The sequence below is a fragment of the Leptonychotes weddellii genome, chromosome 5, assembly GCF_054177405.1.
Source record: "Leptonychotes weddellii isolate Sample4059 chromosome 5, ASM5417740v2, whole genome shotgun sequence".
Lineage (NCBI taxonomy): Eukaryota > Metazoa > Chordata > Mammalia > Carnivora > Phocidae > Leptonychotes > Leptonychotes weddellii.
Window position 1 is genome coordinate 146723116 of NC_138373.1, and position 27057 is coordinate 146750172.

The 27057-nt window shown below is 42.5% G+C and overlaps 2 protein-coding genes across 3 annotated transcripts in view; one reads left to right on the forward strand and one right to left on the reverse strand.

Annotated features, from left to right (window-relative positions):
- BPIFC (BPI fold containing family C) overlaps positions 1-5430 on the reverse strand; it is a 54744-nt gene extending 49314 nt beyond the window's left edge. The window contains exons 1-2 of the mRNA XM_081822366.1: positions 5345-5430; positions 2275-2372 (exon numbers count right to left, since the gene is read on the reverse strand). The gene's annotated coding sequence lies outside the window, so the exon portion shown is untranslated. The remainder of the gene's footprint in view (positions 1-2274; positions 2373-5344) is intronic.
- FBXO7 (F-box protein 7) lies at positions 5283-26744 on the forward strand. Of its 2 annotated transcripts, none has more exons than XM_081822364.1 (9): positions 5283-5594; positions 8991-9285; positions 13672-13899; positions 15464-15605; positions 17694-17777; positions 21045-21140; positions 22882-23058; positions 25051-25088; positions 26054-26744. In XM_081822364.1, the coding sequence occupies exons 1-9, from the start codon at positions 5473-5475 to the stop codon at positions 26441-26443; spliced, it is 1572 nt and encodes a 523-aa protein (XP_081678490.1). In that variant the 5' UTR covers positions 5283-5472; the 3' UTR covers positions 26444-26744. The 2 variants fall into 2 exon arrangements, with proteins under 2 accessions (XP_081678490.1, XP_081678491.1); XM_081822365.1 differs by lacking the exon at positions 5283-5594 and adding an exon at positions 5678-5834 and having other exon boundaries at positions 9143-9285.
- Positions 26745-27057: the final 313 nt, after the last annotated feature.

The window sequence follows — 27057 nt, forward strand, 5'->3', positions numbered from 1 at the left end:
CTTTACAGATCAAAGAGTAAATCTTAATGTATGTAAATTTTTAAAAAATCACATAGGAGATTGAGGGGTCCAAGAAAGAATGCAGAATGTGAGAAAAGAATCTAAATGTATTACAAATGTATGAAACAACCTTGCTGAAGGGGATTGGGGAACAAGGTGCTGACCTGTGTCTTTTGGGAATGAATGGAAGCTGTAAGACAAAGGGCAGCAGGAACTGTTGTTGAAGCACTGTACTCTGGTTGACAATGTTGTTTTTGACAAGGGTGTGGGTTAAGAATCCTGAAACCACTATACATAGATTCTGGAAATGAATGATTAAGTAAATGGATGGTGGATGGTGGGGGGAGCTAGATTTGTCACAGTTGGATTGGGAAGTTACAGATAAGCAAGGGAGGAGACCAGAATGACTGTGTGGTAAAGGATTAGAGTTGGAAACATCAGAATGAACTCACACTCAGCTTAATATAGATACAGATGGTTAGGTATGGAAATAGTGTGTACATACACGTATCTCCCTGTTGTGTTAGCTGAGAAGGCTTAGAAGCAATAACACCTCAAATGCAATGAGCACACCTAGCACCCAGATCTTGGTTTCTAATACCACTCTCCAGTAAAAAGAACTAGTGCACCTTGGAAAAATGGTTGATTCTAGGGTTGGGGTAGGATACATACAAAATGATGCTAGAGCATCTTACAGTGCCAGAAAATAAGAAAGTGTTCAAAAACAGGAGAAAAAAGGACAGATGAACAAAAATCCACAATGATGTCAAGTGGATACAGTAGCCAAATGAAAGATTTCCCAGCGGCCAAAGCTGGAACAATTTGAGCAAAAAATTAAATGAAGCAGTATTGGATTATAAGCCAAAGTATAAAATAAATATAAGTCCACACTGATATAAAGGATTGAATAAATAGAGAATAGATAAATCTCCTGTACAGGGGATACCTGGGTGGCTCAGTCAGTTAAGCATCTGCCTTTGGCTCAGGTCATGATCCCAGGGTCCTGGGATCGAGTCCCACATCGGGCTCCCTGCTCAGTGGGGAGCCTGCTTCTCCCTCTCCCTCTGCCTGCCACTCTGCCTACTTGTCTCTCTATCTCTGTCAAATAAATAAATAAAATCTTTAAAAAAGAAATCTCCTGTCCAGAAGAAATTCAAATGATTTATGTAGATTCTCCACCCCTAATAAGGTATAGCATAACTCCCACTCTAGGTGTGGGCTGCACATAGTGACTTTCTTCCAAAGGCTACAATATGAAAAGGAGAACAAAGGAGTACCTTTACAGTGGAGAAACCAAGCGGTCAGGATTAACAGCAACAGTGAGAAGTCATATTGCCAGTATACACTGTTGATGGAATGAGAATGGCACCTTGACTTCAGTGGTCTTCTTCCTAGGAGCATGTTACCTCAGTCTAATCACGAGAAAACATCAGACAAATCCCAGCTGAGGGATGTTCTACAAAATACTTGACCAGTAATCATTAAAACTGTCAAGGTCATTAAAAAAAGGGAAGTTTAAGAAACTGTCATAGCCCAGAAGAGCCTAAGGAGACATGATGAATAAATGTAATGTGGTGTCCTGGATGGGATCTTGGAACAGAAAAAGGACGTTAAGAAAAAACTGAGGGAATCTGAATTAAGTATGGACTTTGGTTGATACAAATATATCAACATTAATTCATTAATTGTGATAAATGTTCTACACTCATCTGTGATGTTACTGATAGGGATAACTGGGTATGTGGTATATAAGTCTTTAAATCATTCTATAAATTTTTTTTAAAAAAGATTTTATTTATTTATTTGACAGAGAGAGAGAGCACAAATAGGCAGAGTGGCAGGCAGAGGGAGAAGCAGGCTCCCTGCTGAGCAGAGAGCCCGATGCAGGGCTTAATCCCAGGACCCGGGGATCATGACCTGAGCTGAAGGCAGCTGCTTAACCGACTGAGCCACCCAGGTGCCCCTAAATCATTCTATAAGTCTAAAACCATTCTAAAATAAAATGTTTATTTAAAAAAAGTCTACAGGGAGTATATGTATTCCCATAGAAAAGTGATATTGTCCCTTTTAGTATTCTATAAAATGGTCCATTAAAAAAAAAGAAATGCAAATTTCTGAACTCTTTGAAAGTTGCAGTAACTGTTGCTTGCAGACATTAAAGTGACATCCTGCAAGAAATTTAGAAAAATTATGAAGGCGGGAAGTAGTTGAGAGAGAGGCTATGTAACATTGTCATGGATCTTTGAAGTTTTGGAGAATTATCCTGCAGAGTACCTTAAATCTTGGTGGTGCCTTGAGAATGTTCTGGTTCTCTTCCAGGACCCTTCTAACCCCCTGTGGTTGGATTACTTCTGCCATGCCGATGGTTATACCTAATGGGCAAAGGATTGAGACAAGGATCCCAGTTAGATTGGTTTTCTATTGTTTTAACAAATCATCACAAATTTAATGGTTTACAACAAAAAAACAGAAAAGGTATTATCTCAATCTTTACAACACAGCTGTCTGATACATTCTTATTTACTATTTTCATTTTTATAGATGGAAATTTATCCAGGTTTACAACGTACTGAGAGGTAGACTGGGGTAGATGGTCTCTAAAGATGGCCATCATACTAGCCTTGCACTGCTTTCTCCAAGAATGGTATCTCAGAGAGAAATAAACAAGTCTTGTTTAGGTCACTATTATTTCATATCTCTTAGGGCAGCTGAAGCTATATTCTAACTTATAAGACCTCCAAATACAGCCATTTTCCAATTTCTATTATTTCTACCTCTGTAACATCATCCCTGCCCACCCATCATCTCCATTCTTACCGTCATTCCACTAATTCCTTTCTTCTGTTACCAAAAGAGCCTCCAAACTAAGCTGGTCCCCAATCCAATGGTTTTCAAGGCAATTTCACCCTCTAGGGAATATGTGTCCAAGTTTGAGGACATCCTTGGTTTTTATAATTGGGAGAGAGGTTTCTAGTAGCATTTTGTGGATAGACTAGGGATGCTGCTAAACATCCTACAAGGCATAGGATAGTCCTCCACAACTAAGATTCATGAAGCCCAAGTGTCAACAGCGCCAAGGTTGAGGAACCCTGATCTAATATATCCCCTACACTCGAAAGGTGATAGAGTCACATTTCAGATCTGACCTATGTCCTTTGTGGTGTATGCCTGTCAGACTCATGGCTTCCTACCATCTTTTGAATGGCCTTTTTTTTTTTTTTTACATTTGGGGATATTTGCCTTCCCAAGGAAGGAGTTCAGATCCCCCATTCTCAGTCTCCTTTGCAGCCGGGACTCAGGCATTGGACTCCAGTCTCCCTTAATCAGATGTATCCCTATGAGCCTTTGATTTAGAAGTGAGCAAGGTGAGGAAACTGGCTCTTTTGGAAGCTTGGCATTTTGTTGGTGTGAGAGGCCGCAAAAACGTGTGGCATTTGAAGGTGGCCGCCATTCCGCAGTGGTTCCTGTCAGGGAGACAGCAGTCTCCTCCAGGGCAGGGTGGGGCAATCCCAGTCAGTCAGGCTAGTTTCCCCATCAGGCCAGTTCTTCAGCGTGGTTCTGAGTTTCATTCCCGGAACTAGCCTGGAACCACTTCTTTAGTCCTTCCCAGAATTTCCTGAGCTATCCAGTATCCTTTTTAACATGTTCCTTTTCTTAGTCAGCCAGAGTCAGTCTCTATTGCTCAGAACTAAGAAACCCGATAAAGAATCCCTTGCTTAAAACTCTCCGTTGGCTTCCCACACATTCTAGAATGTGTCTCAAATCCTTGGCTTAGCTCAAGGATCTTCTTTATCTGAGATGTACCCACTGTGTCCTTCCCTCTGGCCACACTGAGCCACCCTGGTCCTGCCACCCTTCCTCAATCTCATATTGTTTGCCACTAAAGATGGGTATTAAAGAGGGCACGTATTGCATGGAGCACTGGATGTTATATGCAAACAATGAATCATGGAACACTACGTCAAAAACTAATGATGTACTGTATGGTGACTAACATAACATGATAAAAAGAAATTAAAAAAAAAAAAGAATCCTACTGGCACAACTACCCTTCTCTGTGTACCCCAGTCCCCAGAATTGTTATTATCTCTGTCATAAACAAAAAACTCATTACACTCTACTACAAGAGTTGATTCAGTCAACTGTGAATTCAATCTTTGAGTCCCCAGCACCTGGAATAATATCTAGCACAAAGTAGGTGTTCAATACATGTTTATTTAACCAATGAAGATCAGGATGTGGACAAGTACTGCCACCTACTGGGAGAAACTTCATTCAACTCTTTCATAATGATTTGGACAATGGCTATCATACAAGGGTGAAATTTGACGATTCCCTCTCTCTCATCTAAGTTATCATCATCATCTTCATCGTAATCATCGTCAGACTCTCTATAGTAGCCGGCCTTCCAGGTGGCTCCCAATGATCCCTATTGGTATTCATGCCTTTGGGTTGATCCTCCCACACTGAAGGGTTGTCTAGAATGACAGAAGTGATGGTATGTGACTTCTGAGGCTTGGTCACAAAAGACACTGTGGCTTCTGCTTTGGTCTCTTTGGGAGCACGTGTTATGAGAGAAGTCAGACGCTAAGTCATGGGCACACTCAATTGGCCCCATAGAGAGGTCCTTGCCCTGAAAAACAGGCCTCCCGCCAACAGTCATGTGAGTGAGCTATCCAGCAAGCAGGTTCTCCAGCCTGAGTCAAGCCTTCAGAAAACTGCAGCCTTGGCTCATGAGAGACCAAGACAGAACCACCCAGAGACGCCAGGCCCAAATTCTTGACATACAGAACCTGTGGGACAACTAACGTTCGTTGTTTTAAGCCGTTAAACTTTGGGGTGATTGCTATGTAACAGACTACTACTATACTCTCCGACATAGATCAGGGACTACAAGCTGTTTCATATTTTGCTGTAACAGGAGGAAACTAGCAGAGCCTGGGCTCAACCTAAGGCTTCTCAGAGCAGATGCCTGCGGCTGGAGCGGAGCGCCGCGGAGGAAATGAGTTAAGAACCAGACACGCCTGGGGCTTGCGGAGTGGCAAGTCACATATTCTGCAGCCTCTCTCTCGGCGTTAACGTTCTCTAAGCACGCCTGGAAGGAGTCGGCACAGCCCCCGCAGCAGAAGAGCCGCCACGGCCGACAGAGCCGCGCCCCCCGCCCCCCGCGGCAGTCTCGACATCTGCGCACTGAGCGCCTCTCACTCCCAGGCGGCGCCGTTGCGCGCCGAGCCATCGATCACAAGACGCCGAGCGGCCTGGCTGGGCAGCCGTCCGCCCAAGGGGTGGGCTCTAGGGGGCGCCCTCAAGAGAGGGGCGGGGCGCTCATGTTCCAGAGACCCACCGGCAGGGGCCGCGGCGGGTCCTTCTCTCCGCTAGTCTTCCGGTAGTCGCCGCTCCGGGCCTGCCGCCGCGCCGTCGTCACCGTTGCCGCCTCCGGGTCCGGGCCCCCGGGGCCCTCCCGCCGCCACCATGAAGCTGCGGGTCCGGCTACAGAAGCGGACCTGGCCGCTGGAGATGCCAGACGCGGAGCCGACGCTGGGCCAGCTACGCGCGCACCTGAGCCAGGCCTTGCTGCCCACTTGGGGCTTCAGGTAGGCGGCTGCGGCGGGGGCGCGCCGCGGGCCCGGGAGCAGTGCGCGGGAGCGCGCGCCCGTCCCGGGCGGTCACGTGAGGCCGGGCGGTAGCGGGGCGTCGTGGGTCGGGCGTCCCAGGGACTGCGACGCGCGCAGACCGGGCGCGGCGCGGACGCTGGGGCTGCAGCTCGCTGGCTCCCGGCTCGCGACTCGCAGAGGACATGGCCTGGCGTCCCGGGGGCTCCCTTCCTTTGCAGGGTGAGCCGTCGCTTCCGTTTCCGCGGCAGAGGAAACCAGGGACAGGCCGGGGCGTAGGGGTTCGGCTGGGGGTAGACCTTTCCAGGCTCTGTGGGATTTAAGTTCACCATCTCCAGCTGTCGCAGTATTCCATGGAAAAAGGAAAGTTCTAGAACTAGAAGTTAGAAACCGGCCCTCCATCCGAGGCCACCTGTGAGCGGGCCGCGTTGAGTCTGCGCGTGCCCGGCCCGCGGGGAGCACTTTGACTTACCCGCCGCAGAGTATTACACGCTCGGGGGTGTCGGCGTGGTTCAGATCCTTCAATTTCCCTGGGCGAGCTGTTGCTGTTTTGCTAAAACTAGGATAAACGTTGGCCGTGGGATGACCCTGGAGAGCTTGCAGTTTGGGGGCAGTGACGTTGAGAAATAACGGACCAGATTCCGCTATTAATTTATGGGGTTGCAAATGAGACTGCTTTGTTTCCACAGAGAGTATTTTCTGGGGACAATAATCTGGGGGTAGAGGGACAGAGATAAGGGTGGGCCTCTTCACGTACTGAACTAGCGAGTTTGGAATCTTGAGTGTGCTAAGGAAAAAAAAAGGTGGTCGCTGGAGCTTTTTAGGTGAATTCGTCAAAAGAAAACCTTTCTGTTAATTAAATGGACCGTTTTTATGAGACTTTTATGTACCTTGACTTTATTTTTAGGGAATAGAGTAAAATGAGGCCGTATTATGAACTCACCTTTCATTTTTCAGGTTAAAGCACTATATTAAAAGTAAGCCTGTTTTTCTCCAAATTAAAAATGGGGTATTGACGTAACTGTTAAACGTTGTATTAAGTGACATGCCTGTTGTTATCTCTTGGGGTTAAACCTAAGCGTTTTGTATGCTGATGCCATTACCCCACCAGAATTCTTCAAAAGTAACTTTTTTAAAAAAAGATTTTTTCATATATATGTATATATATTTTATTAATATTATATTTTAAATTAGGGGCAGTCTTGAAAGGACTTTATCCAAGAGGCCAAGTTAGTTTCCCCTTTGGGTTTGTTTTTGAGGCTGGTTAACTGGAAGGAATGTAAGCTTCAGCTTCTGAAAGTAAATTCATTCTTCTGAAAGTATCTTCACTTTATAAACATGGGCAGTTTTAAAATGACCATAGGACATTATTATTTTTAAAGTGTCTTCACTGAGCAAGTGCATCTGGGTTTGAAAGAAAGTATTTTTAAAAGGCCTGGTGTTTCTAGGATGGCATTTTCTGATGAATTAAAAAAATTTTTTTTCAGTTTCAGAAAACCAGTTTTTAACCCCTCTGCTGAAAAGCTCTATGTTACTTTAGAAATAGCTCTTCCCTTTTTCTAAATGGGGAGGGAAGGCCAACATTTTTATTAATCATGTAATTCTTTAGCTTTTCTACAGGTAGATGTTTGACTATTTTGTTAGATACTGTTAAAAAAACCAAACCTTTTGCTCTGACGGATGGTCCATAAACACATAGTACATTTGAGGTGTTTCTCTCTTTTTCTGTTGGGATGGTGTTTTTTTGGGGCATCTGGCAGATTTTCAACGTTTATCAGAGGGTTTGAAAACAGAAGCATAGCTATTGATTTTCTAATAAGCAAAACTTCAGTAATTTCTCTACGAGAGGCACTGTAATTGGTAAGAAAAAGCGTTTTTACATGTGAAAGAAAACAAACTATTTTGAGCACTTTTGAAAATGCAGCATTGCAAGAATATTGTTTATTCATGATTTTCAAAGGACTTCATCCTTGGTTGACCTCTCAAAAAGTTAATGAAGTCAGCATTGCTGAGTCTAAATGCCTTAGAAAATGTTGTGCAATGGTTTGTTAATTACTCTTCACCACTATGTGATGGTTATTCTCTCAAATCAGAGAGCCTGTGATATGGAAGGGGGAGTTCGTTGCTTCAGGCTAATTTGAGCTCTTGTTTAGCAGTGGGTTTTTGGATTTGTGCTGTTTTCATTATAAAAGACATCGCACATCATCAGTAAGAAAGGTGACCTTGTATTTAACAGTGGGAGGGATGAATTTATACTGATTCTCTACATACTCATTGTGATTGTGAATATTTACCTAGGACATGGATCTAGTGTTTTGGAACAGACATAAGCTGACTGTTATGTAAACAATGACTAGGGAGCCCTGATTTCACTTTCATCTCCCATCTTCCCAACTAATGTTTGTTGGTTGCATTTATCCCACAAATACTTTTATTTGACAAGTGCTGGAGATACAGTTTTGAACTAGACAGACAAGATACCTGACCTTATGAAACTTAAATTGTAGTGGTGGGGTGGAGAAGAGATGATAAATATGGAATTTTCAAATAGTGATGTTATAATAAAATAAAACATGAGAATGGAATAGAGTGATGGAGGCCAGGCAGAAGGCATCCTGGAAGAGGTGGCATTTGAATTGAGACCGGAATGGTGAGAGTGAGCCCTCTGAAGATCAGGAAGAGCGAATGCAGAGGCCCAGAGGCTGCTGTGAGGTTGATCTGTTTTGAGGAAGGGATAGAAAGTTTACATTGATAGAAAACAGTGAGTGAGGGGATGGGGTAGATGAGGTAGGACAAATGGGTAGGGGTCAAATGGTGGGCGTTGGAGGCCATGTTAAAGATTCTGTTCTGAGTTCAAATAGAAGCCATTGGAGGATTTTCAGCAGAGGAATGATGTGACATAGTTTGTATTTTAAAAAGACTATATTTCATTGAATCTCAAGTTGCTGTCAATCTTAAGATGCATGTTGTTTTATGTAACACTAAAGGAAAAGTTGCTGGCAATTAAGCTGTGATGTGTCATCAATTTTAAGAAGCATCCCTGTTTCAAAGATACCAGAATTACAAAAGATGTGAAGTGTGTACCTTAGAATTGGTGAGAACATGGGTTAATGATAGAGAATTACTGTATCCTGCGTCCCAGGATAGAATTGTAGCCATTAGAAGTCTATAACCTAGGCATTCGGTGATAAGAACAAGTAATTTTGATAGTTTTTGCAAAACTTTGGCTTCCTTTTTATTTTTGTTTTGTTTTCATTACTTAATTCTTCCAGGCTCACACCATGTACCTTATATATATGTTCTAAGTGTGTTATTGAGGGAAATGGTGGCGGGTAATGGTAGGTAGCTCTTACTGTCCTTATCCATCTTTCTTGGCAGTTCTGATACCCGGTTTGCAATCACATTGAACAACAAGGATGCCCTCACTGGAGATGAAGAGACCTTGGCTTCATATGGGATTGTTTCTGGGGACTTGATATGTTTGATTCTTGAAGATGCCATTCCAGCACCTAACTTACCTTCATCCACAGATTCAGAGCATTCCTCACTCCAGAATAATGACCAACCCTCTTTGGCCGCCAGCTCCAATCAGTCCAGCATACAGGAGGAACAGCCCAGTGCTTCATTCCAAGGACAGGCAGCCCAAACTGATGACTGCAGTGATGACAATATGGTAGGTGTTAATATCAAGATGAGAAATGGGGTAGTTGATAAAGCATGCTGAACACCTCAGTTGAATTCTCTATCAGTCAGGATAATTATTATTAGTAGATTGCAGATTATATTCTTGTTGAAATTTTTAAACTGCTAAATGCCTGGACCAGTACTTGACTGGCATTCTGAAGAACCCAGTTTTTACGTATTTATTTTGTTTAGACATTCACTCCTTCAGACAAATTGTCCCTTGGCTCCTCTTGTTGCCTCTAAGCTCGTGATTGCCAGCTTAGCTTCTCTGGTCTGCTTCTCTCATTAAGGCTATATAGAGTCCAGTTATTTCCAAATTATTTGCAGGACATTTATACCTGGATTTTAAGCGTTGCTATCTCACGTTCTGTGCTGACATAAATTTGGAAATACGAACTAATGTTCTCCTCTTCCCAAGCCAGCCAGCTGCCCTTTCTGTTGGTGGCACCACTGTTTTCCTGAGTTTAAAACCCTGGAATGATTTTTGACTCCTTATATCCAACCCCTTAACAAGGCGTGTGAGTTCTTCCTTTCTGTTCCAGGCTTCCAATATCTGTCCTTCCGTCTACTTTCTGGGTTCATCATTTCCTATACGTTTTCGATTATGTTGTTCCATTTAGTAACTTTGTGTCACTGATATACCTGTGCTTATAATTTTTGAGCTGAAAAAGACCAGCTATCTCTAGTTTAACCCTGTCATGTTACAGAGGAGGAAAATGTTGTCTCTCTTCCTGTACTTAGTTTTTAAAGCTTTTCAGGCCTACTTTCTTTTCTTCCCTCCAGTAGACTCTCATCTCCAGTCAGACCAGATTCCATATCATTTTCCCTGTACCAGCCGGCACATTCACACGTTCTCATGTGCACGTGCACACACAGCCCACCTACTGCTTCATGCCTTCGCACTTGCTGTTCCCCCAGCCTGGAATGCACCACCTTTCCTGCCTCTCCTGTCTCTGCCTGTCTTCCAAGGCCCTGCCAGCCACAGCCCAATGATTGTCTTTAATTTCTTAGTATCGATTATCTGTATTGCCTTGTAAACACCTCATTATTTATTACCCTTTTGATTTCTTGTATGGCACAAGTGATCACATATATTACTTAATTTTTTAATATTAATGTATATGCCATTGTGTTCATTGTTTTTTGTGTTTATACATATCATTTCAGCTTAGTTTTTTTTTCAGGGCTTAAACATTTGTGAGTGTAAGTATGCATTGTGCCTGTCATGACATCCAAGTATAGACAGATACTAAGAAATGCTTTTTAAAAGATCGGTAAAGTATGAAAATCACCTTTGTCGAGTTTTGTTTTGTTTTATTTTGTTTTTGGAGAGTGCACTCAAGCAGGGGGATGGGAGGAGGGGCAGAGGGAGAGAGAGAGAGAGAGAGAGAGAATCTCAAGCAGGCTCCACACCTAGTGTGGAGGCCGACTCGGGGCTTGATCTCACGACCCTGAGATCACAACCTGAGCTGAAATCAAGAGTCGGATGCTTAACCAACTCAGGCGCCCCAGAGATTTTTAATAATAGTATCCAAAGAGATTAAGCAATTTAAAAAAGCCTTTATAAAGGTCAAAGTATTTTTATGATTTTTTTTAGAAATTATTATGTATCTCTGTGTTTTTGTTTCATGAAAGTAATCTAGCGAGTAAGAAATAGAATATTTAGCCACATATTTAAATTATATTTCTGAATCTTCTTTGCTGATAGACTCATTCAAAGATTCTGGTAGAAGGGGCCAATCCTTTTACTTCTATGTATTTGTAAAAATGCCCAGTAAGAACTTTTCATAGTATATGTGACCGTTACTTTACTAGTTTCCTTTTGGAAAATTTTGACAAATTAATTTTGCTTCAAATTAGTCATTTCAGTTCTAAAAGCATGTTGTTTTGTATTCTAAGACTTGTATAGGGTGACTGTAAAATCTTAGTGTGGAAGGTGAGCTTGAAATCTCTTAAGTATGCTGTAAGTGCTTGAAGCAGTATGATCTGCTAATTAAATGTAGAATGAAGTCTTAGGGAAAATAGCTGGGTAAAACTGGAAACAACAGGAAAATTTCACTCTTGTAATTAAGTGTAAATTAATTTTCTTATTTCATATATTTGGGAATTCTCCTAGTACCTGTTGAGTCTTTGATGGAAAATGGGGATAACCTGGTACAGACCCTAATGTTAGCTCTAAACTGAATTTTAATTACTTGTTCCTATCATTTGTAAATGACGTGACAAATGATCTGTTTAGAGAGGTGGTGCTGAACATTTTTTTTCCCATTTCACATGCATGGAGGACATGATAAATATTCATATCATATCAGAATGGCTCAGAATGTCAGTGGTTCTTATGGAGTGGGAGTAAGGTTTGATAAGCTCACCAGGGGATTCTGATAACTTCCATGACATTATCAGTTTAGAGTAACTCTTTTTTAATATTTTTTTCACATGTATTGTCTCCCATGCAACTGTCAGTAAGTAGTAAATAGCCAAAAGTTAGGTAGAGTAGATAAATAGGAAGCAAAGAGCTTACATACTTCATAATTTAGGTGTTAATATGTTTTTTTTTTTAAAGGTTTTATTTATTTATTTGAGAGAGAGAAAGAGAGAGCATGAGAGTGGGGAGGGTCAGAGGGCGAAGCAGGCTCCCCACTGAGCAGGGAGCCCGATGCAGGACTCGATCCCGGGACTCCAGGATCATGACCTGAGCCGAAGGCAGTGGCTTAACCAACTGAGCCACCCAGGCGCCCCATAGCTGTTATATGGTTTTAACAGGTAGTTTTGTTTGTTCAGAAATACGATGGAGAGTGCCAATTGTCATTGGCCTCTAAGTTTTAACAAATGAATTTGGATCTTTTCCATAAGCCAGTAAGGCTAGGTCCTCAGGGATTTTGGAAGAACAGCCTCTTGCTCCCTTATATATTTTCCACCCTTTCATTTGTCCTACATAATTTTTAATTTGCTCTGTCCCTTCTTTAATGGAAATATGAACTTAAAGAGAAGAACCATGTGTTTTGCATCAAGAGTTGAACACGTACGTCAGAAACAAACCTGAGCAAAATTAGTATAGGTAACATAGTCTTACTGAAGCAGTGTATTGTGTCTGAAAGCCTGAACTGCGAGTCTGGAGATGTTGGTTCATTTCAGGTTTTTGTTAGCTGGTAACCTTGATTATGTCATTTAATCTGAGTCACAATTAGAACATGTATGAAAAGGCAACATCATCTGACTTGCCTGTTCTATAGAATTCTTGTATGGTGCAAATGAGAAGACACTGAAAACAAAACCATTAGGAAATTGTAAGATACTGTCCTTAACGTTGGTTCAGCGGGCATTTGTTGAGCACCTACTATGTGCCAGGTCCTGTACCGGGATTACGAAAGTAGGTGACATGGAGTCTGTTCCTTTCTAAGGTTGCGGTCCTGGTAGGATGTAGATGTGTAATCAGGAAAGTGCAATGCAGTGTGATAAAGTGCAGTAGTCAAGGCCTCTGCAAGGCAGGGTGATAGTCTGAGCTGCCTCTTCGGCAGAGGTGGGGCGTGCTGGCATGGGGAGAAAGGGCCTGGCAGGAAGTGGGCTTGACAGAGTCAGGAAACCGATGAAGTGATACAGGGCCTTGTATGCTAAGGAGGTTTAGCACTTCATTTTCTAGGCCTGCGTTTCTCAGCATGTTGTCTATGAAACACTGCTTTTCTGAGACCGTAAGTAGGTGTTACGCGGGGATGCTGAGCATTGATGAAGGAGGGTGGTGTTTCTTGGCTAAATGTTATGCACACATTATTATTATTGAAATTTCAGAGCTCTGGAATGCCTCAGTGTATTGTGTGAATATGGAGGGTGGGGTTCAGTGGCTATAGCATGTAGCAGCATTTTCCAAACTTCATTGATTGTAGAACTCTTTTTTTCCGAGGACGTCTAGGGTTGCAGTCCAAGGCATAATTTAGGGAAATGCTGCTATCTGCATTGGGGAAATACTGGGAAGTTTTAAGCTGGGACATAGGACATAGTTGGATTCTTAATTGTCAAAACCTCTGGCAGCAGTAAGTGAAATGTCTTAGAAGACAAAGTGGAGTCAGGAATACCTGGGGAGGCTATTACTGGAGGCCAGGAGGTAAATGAGTCTGAAGTACCATTGGGGAGCAGTAGGGGCAGATTTTGGGCATATTTAGGAGGTAGATTCAGTGGAACTTGCAAGACAGATCACATGGAAGGTGGAGTTTAGGATGGTGGAGGGAGAAGGCTAGGTTGACGTCCAGGTTTTTGGCATACTGGACAAACTAATAATGTGCTTTGGCTTTGAGCACTAATCGGAGTTCAAAGGGTACAAAGTAAACTATAAAAATAAAAGTCTATTTAATGAATTCATGGTTTTTGTTATCTTTTTCAGTCGGGGCCTAGTCAGACTTTGGAAGCTGGCTCAGTTCAAGATGTTGTGGATATGGAAGAGGGCACAGGTGTCTTTCCCTCAGAACCGATGCTCTGCAGTGAGGCGGTAGAAGGGCAGGTGCCACATTCATTAGAGATCCTGTATCAGTCAGCGGACTGTTCTAATGCCAATGACGCCTTGATAGTATCGGTGCATCTTCTCATGTTGGAGTCAGGTTACATACCTCAGGTAAGACTATAAGCAGAAATCAAACATCTTGTTAGGGTTTCAGTTTCCCGTTGGGAACGGGGGCATATTGATAAACATCACTAGGATATTGTGGTTTTCTAGGTTTCTGTATTAAAGACAAAAGATTATGTATGATAATATGTAGTAAACTGTGGTCAAGAGTGTGGGATGGGCATGTCTAGATGGATAGTTTACTGGATTTTTATGGTAATGGCTCTGAATTGCCAGTAATCTAATAAGGTTCAGTTAGGAAGAGGGACATTGTTCCCTTCACTCATTCATTCATTCTCCATTTGGTAAGTATTTACCAGTGGCAGGTGCAGTGCTTCGTCCCTGCTCTTGGGTTGCTTATAGTCCAGGAGTGGGGGAGGGAGACAGTCTACAGTCCGTCATACTGTATTGGTGAAATTCTAGGAGCGATGCCTATGTATATGGGATGCCAGAGAGCCATGGAGGAGAACAGAGTTTCTCAAACCTTGGTGTGCCTAAGAGTACCTGGGGATCTTACTAATGCAGGTTCTGATTTATTTATTTCATTTATTTTTAAAGATTTTATTTATTTATTTGAGAGAGAGAGAGCGTGAGCGGAGAGAGGGAGAAGCAGACTCCCCGCTGAGCAGGGAGCCTGACGGGGGGCTCAATCCCAGGACCCTGGAATCATGACCCGAGCTGAATGCAGACGCTTAACTGACTGAGCCACCCAGGCGCCCCTGCAGATTCTGATTTAATAAGTCTAGGGTGAAGCCTGAGACTGCATGCTCCCACACCGTAGGCATGCTACTGGTCTTTGGGCCATGTTATGAGTAACAAGAGATGTGGAGCAGTTCAGTGACCATTGTACACCTGCAGCATGCCATGCCCTGAGCCAGAAATTAGGATATAAAGATACTGGGATAAGTCCTTGTCCCCAAGGTGTCCGTAAGTTGGGGAGAGAAACAAATAAAAAGAAAATTATGATGTATTATAACATAATGGAAGTGTGTAACAATGTAAGTATGAACAGAATGTTAGGGGATAAAAGAGAATGACAAACAAGATTTTTTTTTTTTTTAAATTTTATTTATTTGACAGAGAACAAGCAGAGGGAGAGAGAGGGAGAAGCAGGTTCCCTGTTGAGCAAGGAGCCCGATGTGGGACTCGATCCCAGGGCCCTGGGATCATGACCTGGGCCGAAGGCAGCCGCTTAACCAACTGAGCCACCCAGGCATCCCCAAACGAGATTTTTTTTTAAAAGGCCTCACAAGCAAAATGATAATTGAGCTATGGGTCTTGAATAATGATATGGCTTTGCTGGACAGAGTAAGTGAGTCTTTGAAGAGAGAATCAATCCCTGTCTCAGATATTATTATATCTACTTGAACAAACATTTTGATGGAGGATAATATATTGTAACATTTTTCTGTCAAAATTTTATTAATGACGATAGTAATGATTTGACAAATTTTATTAAGGGGACCGTATGGAATGCTTATTTCCAGACAAGTTAGGGGCCTCTTGGGTTTTTAGTCTTTTTGAGAGTAATGCTTTTCCTCACTATTTGTTTCTCTTTGATTTCCTTCCCCAGGGGACGGAGGCGAAAGCTCTGTCCATGCCCGAGCACTGGAAGTCAGGCAGTGTGTATAAGCTGCAGTACACGCACCCTCTCTGCGAGGGTGGCTCTGCTGTTCTCACCTGTGTGCCTTTGGGAACGCTGGTTGTCATAAACGGTAATTGGATGGCGCAGTCACAGTTGTCAGTTTACCAGAGCTGACCTGTGCCTCCCCAGATGTCGTCTAGCTGCTTTGGTGATTGGCTTTCATGATCTAGTTGAGTCTTTCCCAGCTCTGCTTAGTCCCTGGGCTGCTGATCACAGGAGTCGGAAAGGTTATAGACGATGTGGGTTGATGTTCCGGCGGCAGGCTTCTCTTGGCAGCGGTACCTTTCAGCTGTCTTCACCTGGTGATGTTTTTGCTCCAGGGGGTGTTGCGATCATCGGAGTGAGATGATCTATTACATATGAGCTGTTTGTGCTGCAGATGACTTTATGTTTATTTTTTTGACCAAAGTCTGGAACTGAGCGATGGTAAGAGGTGAGATTGAGCGGGGGTCGTCGTCTCTGAACGGTAATGCACGGACACACACGCCTGAGCACTGCCTTCGTGTGTGTGCGCGCGTGTTTGCGCCCGCAGGAAAGTCACTTCGAGTAGTTGCTTTGTCTACTTCTCTTTCATATTGGCAATTTCACAAGGATGGCAGTCCGTTTCATTTTTAGTTCACATGCCACCCAGAAGTCCATATGTCTACCAGTGGTCTCCAGAATAGTCCCATAATCACACCTTCTAGAGAGCCAGTGGAGTGACTAGAATCTTTTTCTGCTCTGTTTTGATTTTTGAGGTTTCTCCCTTTAGCTAGATAAGATAGTATGATGAGATTGGAATGACTGCGTTTTTGATTTTTCAGGACAGCTTGCCTTTTGTGTAGCGAAGGCAGTTGCTTCAATACGCCTTAGCCCCGAGCTCTCAGCAGCTACTGGTTCTGCTGAGGTGGAAGAGGAGGCTTAGTAGACCCCGAATTGCCACTTAAACCTGGAGCAGCACCATGTTCGTCTGTTGCATTTATCAAGGTCCCTTGTAAAATTTTGTTTGAAAATGTTTGTTCTGCAAAATCTATTTTGAAAACCACCGTCCTACCCTGTCTTGATCTTTGAAATGAAAGCTAGTTCTAGGTCCCCTGTGATGTGATTTCTGCTACTTCCCTTTAATCATTAGATTCTTTGAAATATTCAAGTCTCAAATTTCAACAGCTTTAACGGCTTTGGTGGTATTCCACGTTTGTCAGGATGCGGCTGTCCGATGCAGAAGGACTAGCTCTGTCTTCTCAGTGAGCACGTGAGACTTCCAGCTGGGCGTTGTTCTTACACATGCAGGGGCGGCTGTTTCTGCCCCTCCTGGTTGCTCTGCTCCATCACATCCTAACTCATGAGGCTGAAGCTACCCAGTAGTGACTGAGGTGGTCATTTTTGCCTCCGTTTCTTACAAAAGCACTTTGACAACATGTATAATAGCCTCTATTCACTGGTTTCAGGATACATAGCATAAAGAGAATGGCTGCTAGGTCTCTTGATGGTTTCTTTGTTTCTGTTATCTTGTTCTTTTTTTTTTTTTCCTTTTACTGTTCTCGGCACATCGGCTACTCACAGACTTGCATGGCAGCCAGCCATTCCAGGCTTGATTCTTTGAAAAGGAGCAGTGTGTCCTTAAGTCTTTCCTTCACCCAGGACCTCCTGCTCTGTGCACATATGCATAAGCACAGCACGGGCTCTTTCATGGAATGAGATGAAGTGCGCCTTTGTATATATGATTAAAATTGAACCCTCTGGTGATGTCAAGAATAGTGGTCCTTTGGGCTAGAAAGAGATGATGTTGTGAAAACTAGCAGGATTCTTTTAATGAACAAGGGAAGACTCCTTGCCAAGGGTTAAATAAAAAAAATAAATGGAGTTTTTAGGGACCTTGTTAGAAATAATGATTTTATTATGTTTAACTGTCTCCTGTTAACCTTGTTGCATATCTTTCAATTACTAATAAGCTGCTGTTGGTAATACCTAGTGGATTTTATATAAAGGTGCATCCTTTAGTTTTTAAAGGTGTTGTAGAGTGATTTTATTTGTCGTGGTGGCAGGTTTACACTTCGCTACGAGGGAAGGAAATAAGCGTCCTTTGTATGTTGGGGCAGGGAAATGCAAGCCCATGCTAAAACATGAAGGCCATTGGTGAACTGACAAGAGTTATTTGTCTTCTTTTGCTTATTTACAGCTACACTAAAGATCAACAGTGAGCTCAGAAGTGTGAAAAGATTGCAGCTGCTGCCAGGATCATTTATTTGCAAAGCAGAACCAGGTAAGAAAAGCATGATTGAACTTTGGGGATGAAGCTTTGAGAGGTTCACTTTAGAAAGCCTGAAAGGTAATGTCTGAGAGACTGAAAATTTCTGAATGAGATGAAAACAAATTTAAGATATGTTGCAGAGTATCTTTTTCTTTCCTGCTTTTCTTAGGTTCTTGCAGTGCTGGATGATATGTGTACTGCCATTATGGAATGACACTAGTATGTAGTTCATCCCATGCTATACCGATGCTTCCTAATTTCTGAATTAATCTTTGGATTTTCCCAGCATCGTATTTAACCAGTATGGAGAGGGTCTGTGTTTTGTGCAAACCATACAGTGCGCCTTCATTATTGAAGATTATTGGAGGAAAAACTACTCAGAATTGTTAGCTTCAACTGACATAGATTTGGTGGCCGTTTGATCAGATTGGAACTTCATCAGAAGTTTGCCTTCTAGGCATGGTTTTGCTTGTGTTCTATAAGATTATTAGTAGGTGCAGAGACAAATTTTCCTTTTTATTTTTTCAATTAAACCCAGAGTATGAGAAGCAGGTAGGCAGTTGAAGGAGAGGAGATGGGTGGAGCAGGGACTCGCATCTTGAAGTGCTGGTTTTGTGCTGGACCTGCACCTTGACAGACGCTCTTCCATTTCGTCCTCCTAGTCAACTTGGGAGGGTTTTACAGTCCAGCTGTGGCGTGGCCTGCTGCCGTGGGGCGGTGCCATTGACAGCAGAGTCTTGGAGGGAAGGCTGCCTAGATCTGGGTCTTTGCTTTGAAGGCCTAGAGACTTACTCTTGTTGGTTCCTTGGAGACATCAGGCCCTGCAGCCCATGAACTTCCACAGATCAAAACTGATGGGAAAAGGGGACGTCCGGATGTGTACTTATAATGGTCTCTGAACATTTATCGTCACCCTAGACCAGTGTTTTCTCAGCCCTCTTTGCATTATCAATCCCCTGAGGAGCCTTTGTAGAAAATTCACCCCCCACCCATTCTCTTCCATGAAATTTTAATACCGTAGATATAGCGTATTTTCATTTGTGTACTGTGGCTCTTTGGAGGGTCACAAACCAATGGTCTAGCTAGGGTTTTTTAATTTGCCCTCTGAGAACCAGTTTTTGTCCCATTGTGGGTGACACTGCCCCTGCTGAGGGTGCACAAACTAGACTGATAAATCTGTAAAGGTGGTCTTACCATTGGGACCGGAAAAACTTGAAATTCCTTGGCCACAACACTTTAGTTCTGTCGACACTAGGGAGGACCTGCTATGGGGAGTAGAAATACTCTACACTCCACAGTAGTAGAGGTTATTATGCCCATTTTACAGATTAGGAGACAGGTCTAGAGAAGGTTAAAAATTACTTCAAGGTCACAGAGCTAATAAATGGTGGAATTCAGGATTGGAATATATTTGACTCCTAAGCCTGTTTTTTTTTTTTTTTTTAAGATTTTATTTATTTATTTGAGAGAGTGAGAGAGGGAAAGCACAAGAAAGGGGAGAGTCAGAGGGACAAGCAAGACTCCCTGCTGAGCAGGGAGCCCGATTCAGGGCTCAGTCCCAGGACTCTGGGATCGTGACCTGAGCTGAGGGCAGACGCTTAACCGGTTAAGCCACCCAGGCGCCCTTTCTAAGCCTTTTTTTTTTAAAGACAACTTTTATAGGAATGTAGCTCAGATTCATATTCCTTATCTGGTTTCTGTTAAATAAAGAGAAAGGAAGTGAAAGGGGAGGAAGAAAATTAATATCACAGTAAGTTTATGGACTATATTAAATATTTTTAATATAGTACTTTTATGTTGGGCAGGGTTATATAACGCTGCTCATTTGACAAGTCATTTTAATTACTTTTTGCTGTGGCTTATAGTAGATTACCTAATGTATACTTACTGATAAGTTCCTGATTACTTCTATAATAGATAATTGCAGGAAAAAGCTTGTTTAAAGTCAGTTTTCACACTTGAAAAAAGGCCGTAAACCAAATTGATTTTTTAAATATCTTGATATTTGATTTCAAGTCAAGCTTGTAGTTCATGCAAGGAAGATATCAATCAAATTATAAAGAGTGTTTATTTTTTTTTAATTTTTTTTTTATATGTCCGTCAACTGTGACTTTTTTTTTTAAAGATTTTATTTATTTATTTGAGAGAGAGAATGAGATGGAGCATGAGAGGGGGGAGGGGCAGAGGGAGAAGCAGACTCCCTGCCGAGCAGGGAGCCCGATGCGGGACTCGATCCCGGGACTCCAGGATCAGGACCTGAGCCGAAGGCAGTCGCTTAACCGACTGAGCCACCCAGGCGCCCAGGAGTGTTTTATTTTTTATAGATAGCGAAGTACCTAGTTACAGAATGGGGAGGGAGCACACATAAACTGATGATCTGGAATACACCTGGCACTGTGTGTGGAGCTTGACGTTTTAACCACTCTTTGGTGCACTGGTAGTATCTCGTTTCAATAGGTGAGCAAACAGGCGTGGATCAGACGGTTCAGTGCCGGTGGAACTACAGCAGAACCGTGGTGGGGACTTGGGTGACATTTGGCCATGCTTCCCGTGCTGGTGAATCATCTGGGGATCTTAGGAATATGCAGGTTCCGATATGAAAATGTAGGCCTGTGGTAGGGCCCAAGATTCAGTCGTGCTAAAGTTTCCAGGTGATGGCTGTTCTTTTGATCTGGGACCCACACTCTGGAGTGGCAGCGGCTAAAATGAATGCATTGGAGCCAGACTTAGGTGTGTACCCTGCTCTGCCACTTACCATGAGGCCTTGGGTGGGCTTTCAGTATCTGTCCTATTTTTAAAATGGGGGTTAGAGTATTTGTCTACTACTTTGGGAGAACTACGGATGTGAAAGAGAGCCTGAAGTTGCCGACACCTGGTCCTCACGTAACAGATACCGTCTCCTTCTGCTGGGACCGGAAGAGCGGCCCCCCCACTAGACACTCCCAGTGCCTGGACAGTTGGGCACGTGCTCAGGACATCATGTTGTGTGTACAATTCTCACCCCACAATTTTTCCTACTATAATTGTAGCCTGTGAGCTATATAGGTTGCCTACAGCCCTATTTGAAACTGTGAGATTTTTAGCTTTACATCTAAGATTTAGTTTTCAGAGCCACACACTATGCATTTCTTCATCTGCTAGAGACTCTGGTTCATGTCTGTCTATGTCAGAATTATTTGTGAAAATTTACCACTTTGGTTTGGCGGAAATAGAGAATACCATTTCAGGTTTTGCCACTTGATTTTGTGTTTTGATTTTTCATTAAAAAATATATTTTAGGGGAAAATGTAGCCAAGATATACAAAGATCTTCAGAAGCTCTCTCGTCTCTTCAAAGACCAGCTGGTGTATCCTCTTCTGGCTTTTACCCGACAAGGTGAGAGATGATAAATGATCACAGGTCAGATAGCTAGAAAGAAGAGTAGAAGTTTATATACTATGCTTGTGACTGTGACATAGGACTTTTGCCTCTTTCTCCTCCTAGTGAAATTCTGGTCTTCTAAAACTAAGCTTTAATGTTAATTCCTTAACCATTATTTACTTTCTCTTTGTATTTCCTTAGCATTTTGGGCATCTTTATTGTAGCCCACCTTCCACTGTATCATAATGGTTAACATGAGTTCTTTCCACCTAAGGTTTTAAATATCGTGAAATCAGGGAATAGGTCTTGTCCACTTTTGTGTTCTCATGGCCCAACGCAGGGTCTGGTCCATAATAGGCGTTCAATAAATACTAAATAATGGATAACCTGTAAATTGGGTTTTAAGTTTTTTTTTTTTTAAACATGATTTATTTGGGTTCTGTGCTGGGTATGGTGGATATACACATGCATTCTTTTTTTATGCTAACAACTTTGAAGGAAATTTTATTCTCATTTTATAGATGATGAAACTATTTTAGTGAGGTTTATAATTCATTCAGAATTCTTACATTAGCTACCTCTTACTTATGTTGTAGTAAAAAAATACTTTAAAATCTCAGTGACTTAAAGCAAACACTTAGTCTTCTCACTCACGTACATGTTGTATGGGGGTTAGCTGTGGCTGAAGAAGTGGTCCTTCCCCGGGACATGCTCTTGTAGCCCAGCCACGTGTTGGTTCTTCCAGCTTTTGCTCGGAAGTGATATGCCACTTCCACTCACATTTCACTGCACAAAACCAATCAAAATGGCCAAGCCTGTGGCAGTGTGGTGGGGAAGTGTAATTGGAGGCTAGAAAATGAGAATCCTAATCTACTACAGTCCTTTAGCTGGAACATAACTTCAGAATTATACAAATAGATATGTGGCTTTTACTTGCTGTCTGTATATTGGGATATTTTAGGTCTCCAATTGCATGGGCCAAGGCTGCTGTTACCATAGTTTTCTTCTTTAGGTGGTGGTAATGAAAGAGAAAAATGTGAATTTTAAAAGCCTTTATTGGGTTCCAGTTATCTTTGCGAGTGGAGAACAATATCACATCTATTTAAAGGAGCTAATACTAAATCATTTTCATTTGACTTTGGAAGGTGTTGTTATTCTTTTCCTTCCTTGGCGTGCTTCTGAAATTTATCTACTTCCCTTTTTTCTAGCCTGCTAGACTGCGAATAATAGTACTTGCTAACACTTGAATGTTTGTTCTAAGCACTCTGTATGTATTTACACATTTAATTCTCAACTCAGGGAGGTAGGCAGTACTATTCACCCATCTTACAGATAAGGAAATTGAATTATAGTTTAAGTAACTTGTCCAAAGGTACATAGCTAATAAGTGGGAGCGTTGGGAGCTAGTTTTAAAAGCCAACAAATCATCCGTTTTCTGTAGTTCAATAGAGAGGTTTTTGATGCATTGAGTATTGCTTGAAACGAGGGAGACCATGGGCTAACATTTAGAAGTTGTCAGAGTTATTCATTTGGCCTGTATTAAAAAGTATTTGTCTTTCCACTAAAACAGAGGGAATAAGGGACTTAGTAGTAGCCATCTGGTCAACCTGGGGTTAAAAGTTTGTTGTAGGTGTCACATACTTGGGTAGTGGAGACTACCCTCTAATTTGTCACTTAGGAACAAGTTGGTAACTTTGTTAAATATGTGGGGAAAGCTAGATGTTCTTTACTCAGTGACACCTGTTCTTCTTTACAGCACTGAACCTGCCAGATGTATTTGGATTGGTAGTCCTTCCGTTGGAGCTGAAGCTGCGGATCTTCCGACTTTTGGATGTTCGTTCAGTTCTTTCTTTGTCTGCAGTTTGTCGTGACCTCTTTATCGCTTCAAATGACCAGCTGCTGTGGAGGTGTTTGTATCTGCGGGATTTTCGAGGTGATTGTTGTGATGCCATGTTAATCTCTTTCTTACCGAGGTCTTAATTATTTAGCTTGCCAAAAGTTTTTAGTTGTAGGCTCTTTTTTTTTTTTTTTTTAAGAGTTGCAAATAATCATAACCTGTAGCCTTGCTGGAAGGAGATTCTAAGCCTTGTCTACTTTTGCCTGTATCCTGAAAACTCTGCCCAGTCTTTTTTGTGTTCTTCATAACACAAGTAGCCCAGTAGACGAAGTAGAATATTTCAAGATAGAAAAATTTCAGGTTTATTCTGTCTTTTGAGACCATCCTCTGAATGACTTAGCAGTCTGGTGCATTTCATGTATACAGCCTGGGGCACGTTGCTGGGGAAGCTTTATTTCCATACAGTCTCATTTATGGTGACCTGGTGATGATTGTAGCAGTGATGACAGTGGATCTGGGGGGCTGGGGAGACATTACCCCAAATGTAAAAGCCCTTTGGTGAATCAAGATTTCCAGATACAAGTCTAGAAGCCTGATTGTGGAATTTCTTTTCCGCATGTCAGTGTTTTTTTTAAACGGGTTTGACCCTGAGGTGGGTCATGAAATCAGTGTAATGGGTCATTAAAAAAAAAAAACCATATGCATTTTATAAAATAGTTGTAGATTTCTATTTCAGTATGTGTATATGTAGGTATATACTGCTTTACAATATAAAAAATATTTGTGGTTCATGAACCCTCAAGAAAGAGTGGGGGCGCCTGGGTGGCTCAGTTGGTTAAGCGACTGCCTTCGGCTCAGGTCATGATCCTGGAGCCCCGGGATCGAGTCCCGCATCAGGCTCCCTGCTCGGCGGGGAGTCTGCTTCTCCCTCTCCCGCTCCCCCCTCTTGTGCTCTCTCTCTCTCACTCTCTCAAATAAATAAATAAATAAATCTTAGGAAAAAAAAAAAGAAAGAGTGAATGATGGTGCTATGTATAACATAACCTCTTGGGAACTGTAAAAATCTAGCGGGTAGATCCCCTTCCTTCTTTTTCATACTGAGAATATTATGTAGAGTCGTTTGGATTGATAAACTTTTTTTTTTTTTTCTCTTTAAAACCTCAGAATGTAAGAAGTGAATGACCTGGTTTTTCCTTGTCCTCCTCCTTGATTCCTAAGGTCCTTGTTCTACATTATTTATGCCCCTGAATCCAGAGTTCAAAATGTCATTTTGTTCCCAGAGGCAGCAAGTATCCTCTCAAATTAAAAAAAAAAATTATAGTCAGAGAAGACAAAATGACCGAAGTATATAGAAGAACCAGCTGAAAAACAGGCTGTGATAAAAATAGGCAAAAAAGCCCTTTTACGTACATATTCAAATTGAGATACAAAATGCAGTCGTCTCTATCTCATTTCCAGACTGTGGGCCACAAACTTATCTGTAAGCTGAGGGTTCAGATTTTATAATGAATTTCCCTATGGGCATAATGTTATGGGACTGGAGTTTTATAAAATCTTCCTTCCATGCCCATGTAATAGCTTCCCAAGAAGACATCTCTTTTATCTGAACTCTTCATTAGATTTAAAGTTGAAGGGGTCCCTCTTTCCTCATTTCACATATGTCAAGTAAATAAGTATATTAAAAAATACTTAAGTCGTCATGGTCATACTTCTACGAGTTGGGAGAAAATAACCCAGATATGGAAGAAAACCTGAAGTCAGCTTTGCCTCCAGTAACGATGGGCTGCGATGCGCACCCAGAGATTGTCACCCAGTCAGTGTCGCAGAGACTCTGGTTCGAAGTAGCGGCCGTACCCAGATGAGACCAGGGGAGGAGGCGCAGCGAGGGACAGCTGGGGCAGGGAGAGCGAGAGAGGTTTGAGTCAGGTGCAAGGTACAGGTCCTCTGGTGTGTGGTTAACAGATGATTCGTGTTCCTTTTTGTGCTTCATGTGTAAGCTTCAGTTTCCTTAGGACAAAAGCAAAAGTGCTCTTTAATGCTGGATGCATGAAGCATTTTAAATCCTTATTTATTTATTTTTTTTTGTAGATGGTGCTGTTAGAGCTCGAGACACAGATTGGAAAGAAGTAGGTATTAATATCGAGGCTGATGTTAATATAACACAGAAATAATTAGTTAATATGTTAAAGGCATATTATCACTTACGTAATGAAATCTGTTTTTATCAAATTTATTGCTAATTTTAAGTAAATGAAAGTGTTTTTAACTTTTATCTTAGACTCAGTTCTCATTTTCTTAATTACATAGGAAAAGAGAGATTACCGCAGTGATTGTTTTTTGCCTTTACTTAATATAAAACATTCTCTTTTCCTCTGTTGCAAAAAAATTTAAGTTTCTGTGGAGTAGTCCAGCTCTTAAGCTCGTTAGACTCATATGTTATGAAAAGAATAACTGTTGTTTGACACGCAGATGCCTACCGTACAAGACATTGATAGGACTGAGAGAAACGTGGGCGGGGGGGCGGCCGCTAGAGAAGAGTCCTCAGCTGGGTCCTCCGCTCACAGCACTGCTCTTTAGGAAGACGTGGCAGCCTCTGAAATTGGCATCTCCTTCTTGTTGTGGTTTAAGTGGAGTCCATTAGGAACATGATTTAGGTGAAAAAGTAGATTTAAATGCTGTCCCTCCTCCCGCCCCAGACCTTAACTTTATATTTTGTGGCATGATATTCTCAACAGATACTTAAATTTTCCACTTTCAAGAAAAGCTGACCTAAAATTGCGTATTAGTTCAAGAGCTCTAGACTGCAGTCTTGGAAGTGCGTGTCACTCAGCTGTCCTTCCTTGGGCCTGAGTGCTTGTCCAGGGCGGCACAGTTGCTCGGTGGTTAGAGTACATGTGTGTTCGGCCTTGTCTTCACAGCTGCTGCCTTGTTCGTGCACGTGGAAACTGGGGACAGTTCTCTGTGTGCACTGGTTCCTGTGTCTGCTCCAGAGTGTGGGAAAAGGAAAGTGTAGAGAGAGTAGTGGAGGCAAATTGGAACTTCAGGGAAACATCCAGATCACTTACCATATCTCATTCTTGTGTTTCTACAGCTGTACAGGAAGAGGTACAAACAAAGAAAAGAAGCTCAGAGAGGGCGCCATGTGCTGTTCCCGCCATCGCCGCCCCACCCACCCCCATTCGGCCCCGGCCCCTGGCGCCCCAGGCCTTTTCCTCCCAGCTCTCTCATTCCTCCAGGAATTATTGGTGGAGAATATGATCAAAGATTAACACTTCCCTTTGCTGGGGACCCCATCAATTCACTCATCCCTGGGCCCGGGGAGACACCAGGCCAGTTCCCTCCACTCAGACCACGTTTTGATCCAATTGGCCCGCTTCCGGGACCTGACCCCACCTTGCCAGGGCGAGGTGGCCCAAGTGACAGATTTCCCCTACGGCCCAGCAGGGGTTGGCCAACTGACGGCCGGCTACCGTTCATGTGATTGGTTTGTAATCTCACTTCTGGAGCTTGTTTGGTTTTTCCTTTTTAAAACCACAGCTGTCATCTTGTCGGGGTGCTGATCTCTAGTGTTTTCTGATTGTGATGGTGAGGAATGCACTCACACTGGCCTTTCAGTAAATCTACTCAAAGCTCCAGGGGCGCTAGGGCCCAGAGGGTCCTGTATGACTGGCTTGGCCTGGGACATAGTTGGCTCTTGACCTCCCCGCTCTGAGTTCCCCTCTTGAGTGAAGGTTGTTCACTGATAAATGTTCTGCATCAGATTAAAAAAAATTAAGTATAAATCATATGGCAGTCTTAATTTTTATTACAGAAAGATAGAGAATAAATAGAACAGCTTCACAACATTACTTGGAGGTTTCAGAATAATCAGAGAACCTATTCAGTGTCATCAGATTGTTGCGGGGGATTTTGTAAAAATTATTTTTTAGTGGCACCCTTTCTTCAAACAAAATCGTTTGCAGAAGCCTGACTTATAACATGAATAAAAGCCAAGCTAGTTCGGTTGAACTGGACTTAGGGTGGGTGCTTTGGACACCCACCTGCGCAGTCCATCTCCTCTCCCTGCAGCTTGTTCTCAGGTTCTCTGGTGAAACT

What these genes read in the sequence shown, in the direction of transcription:
- FBXO7 (XM_081822364.1), top strand. Translation starts at nt 5,473, where the DNA reads ATGAAGCTGCGGGTCCGGCTACAGAAGCGGACCTGGCCGCTGGAGATG. An exon ending in TATTTGCAAAGCAGAACCAG is followed by an intron (nt 17,778 to 21,044) that starts GTAAGAAAAGCA and finishes AATATATTTTAG; the next exon opens with GGGAAAATGTAGCCAAGATA. An exon ending in GAGACACAGATTGGAAAGAA is followed by an intron (nt 25,089 to 26,053) that starts GTAGGTATTAAT and finishes GTGTTTCTACAG; the next exon opens with CTGTACAGGAAGAGGTACAA.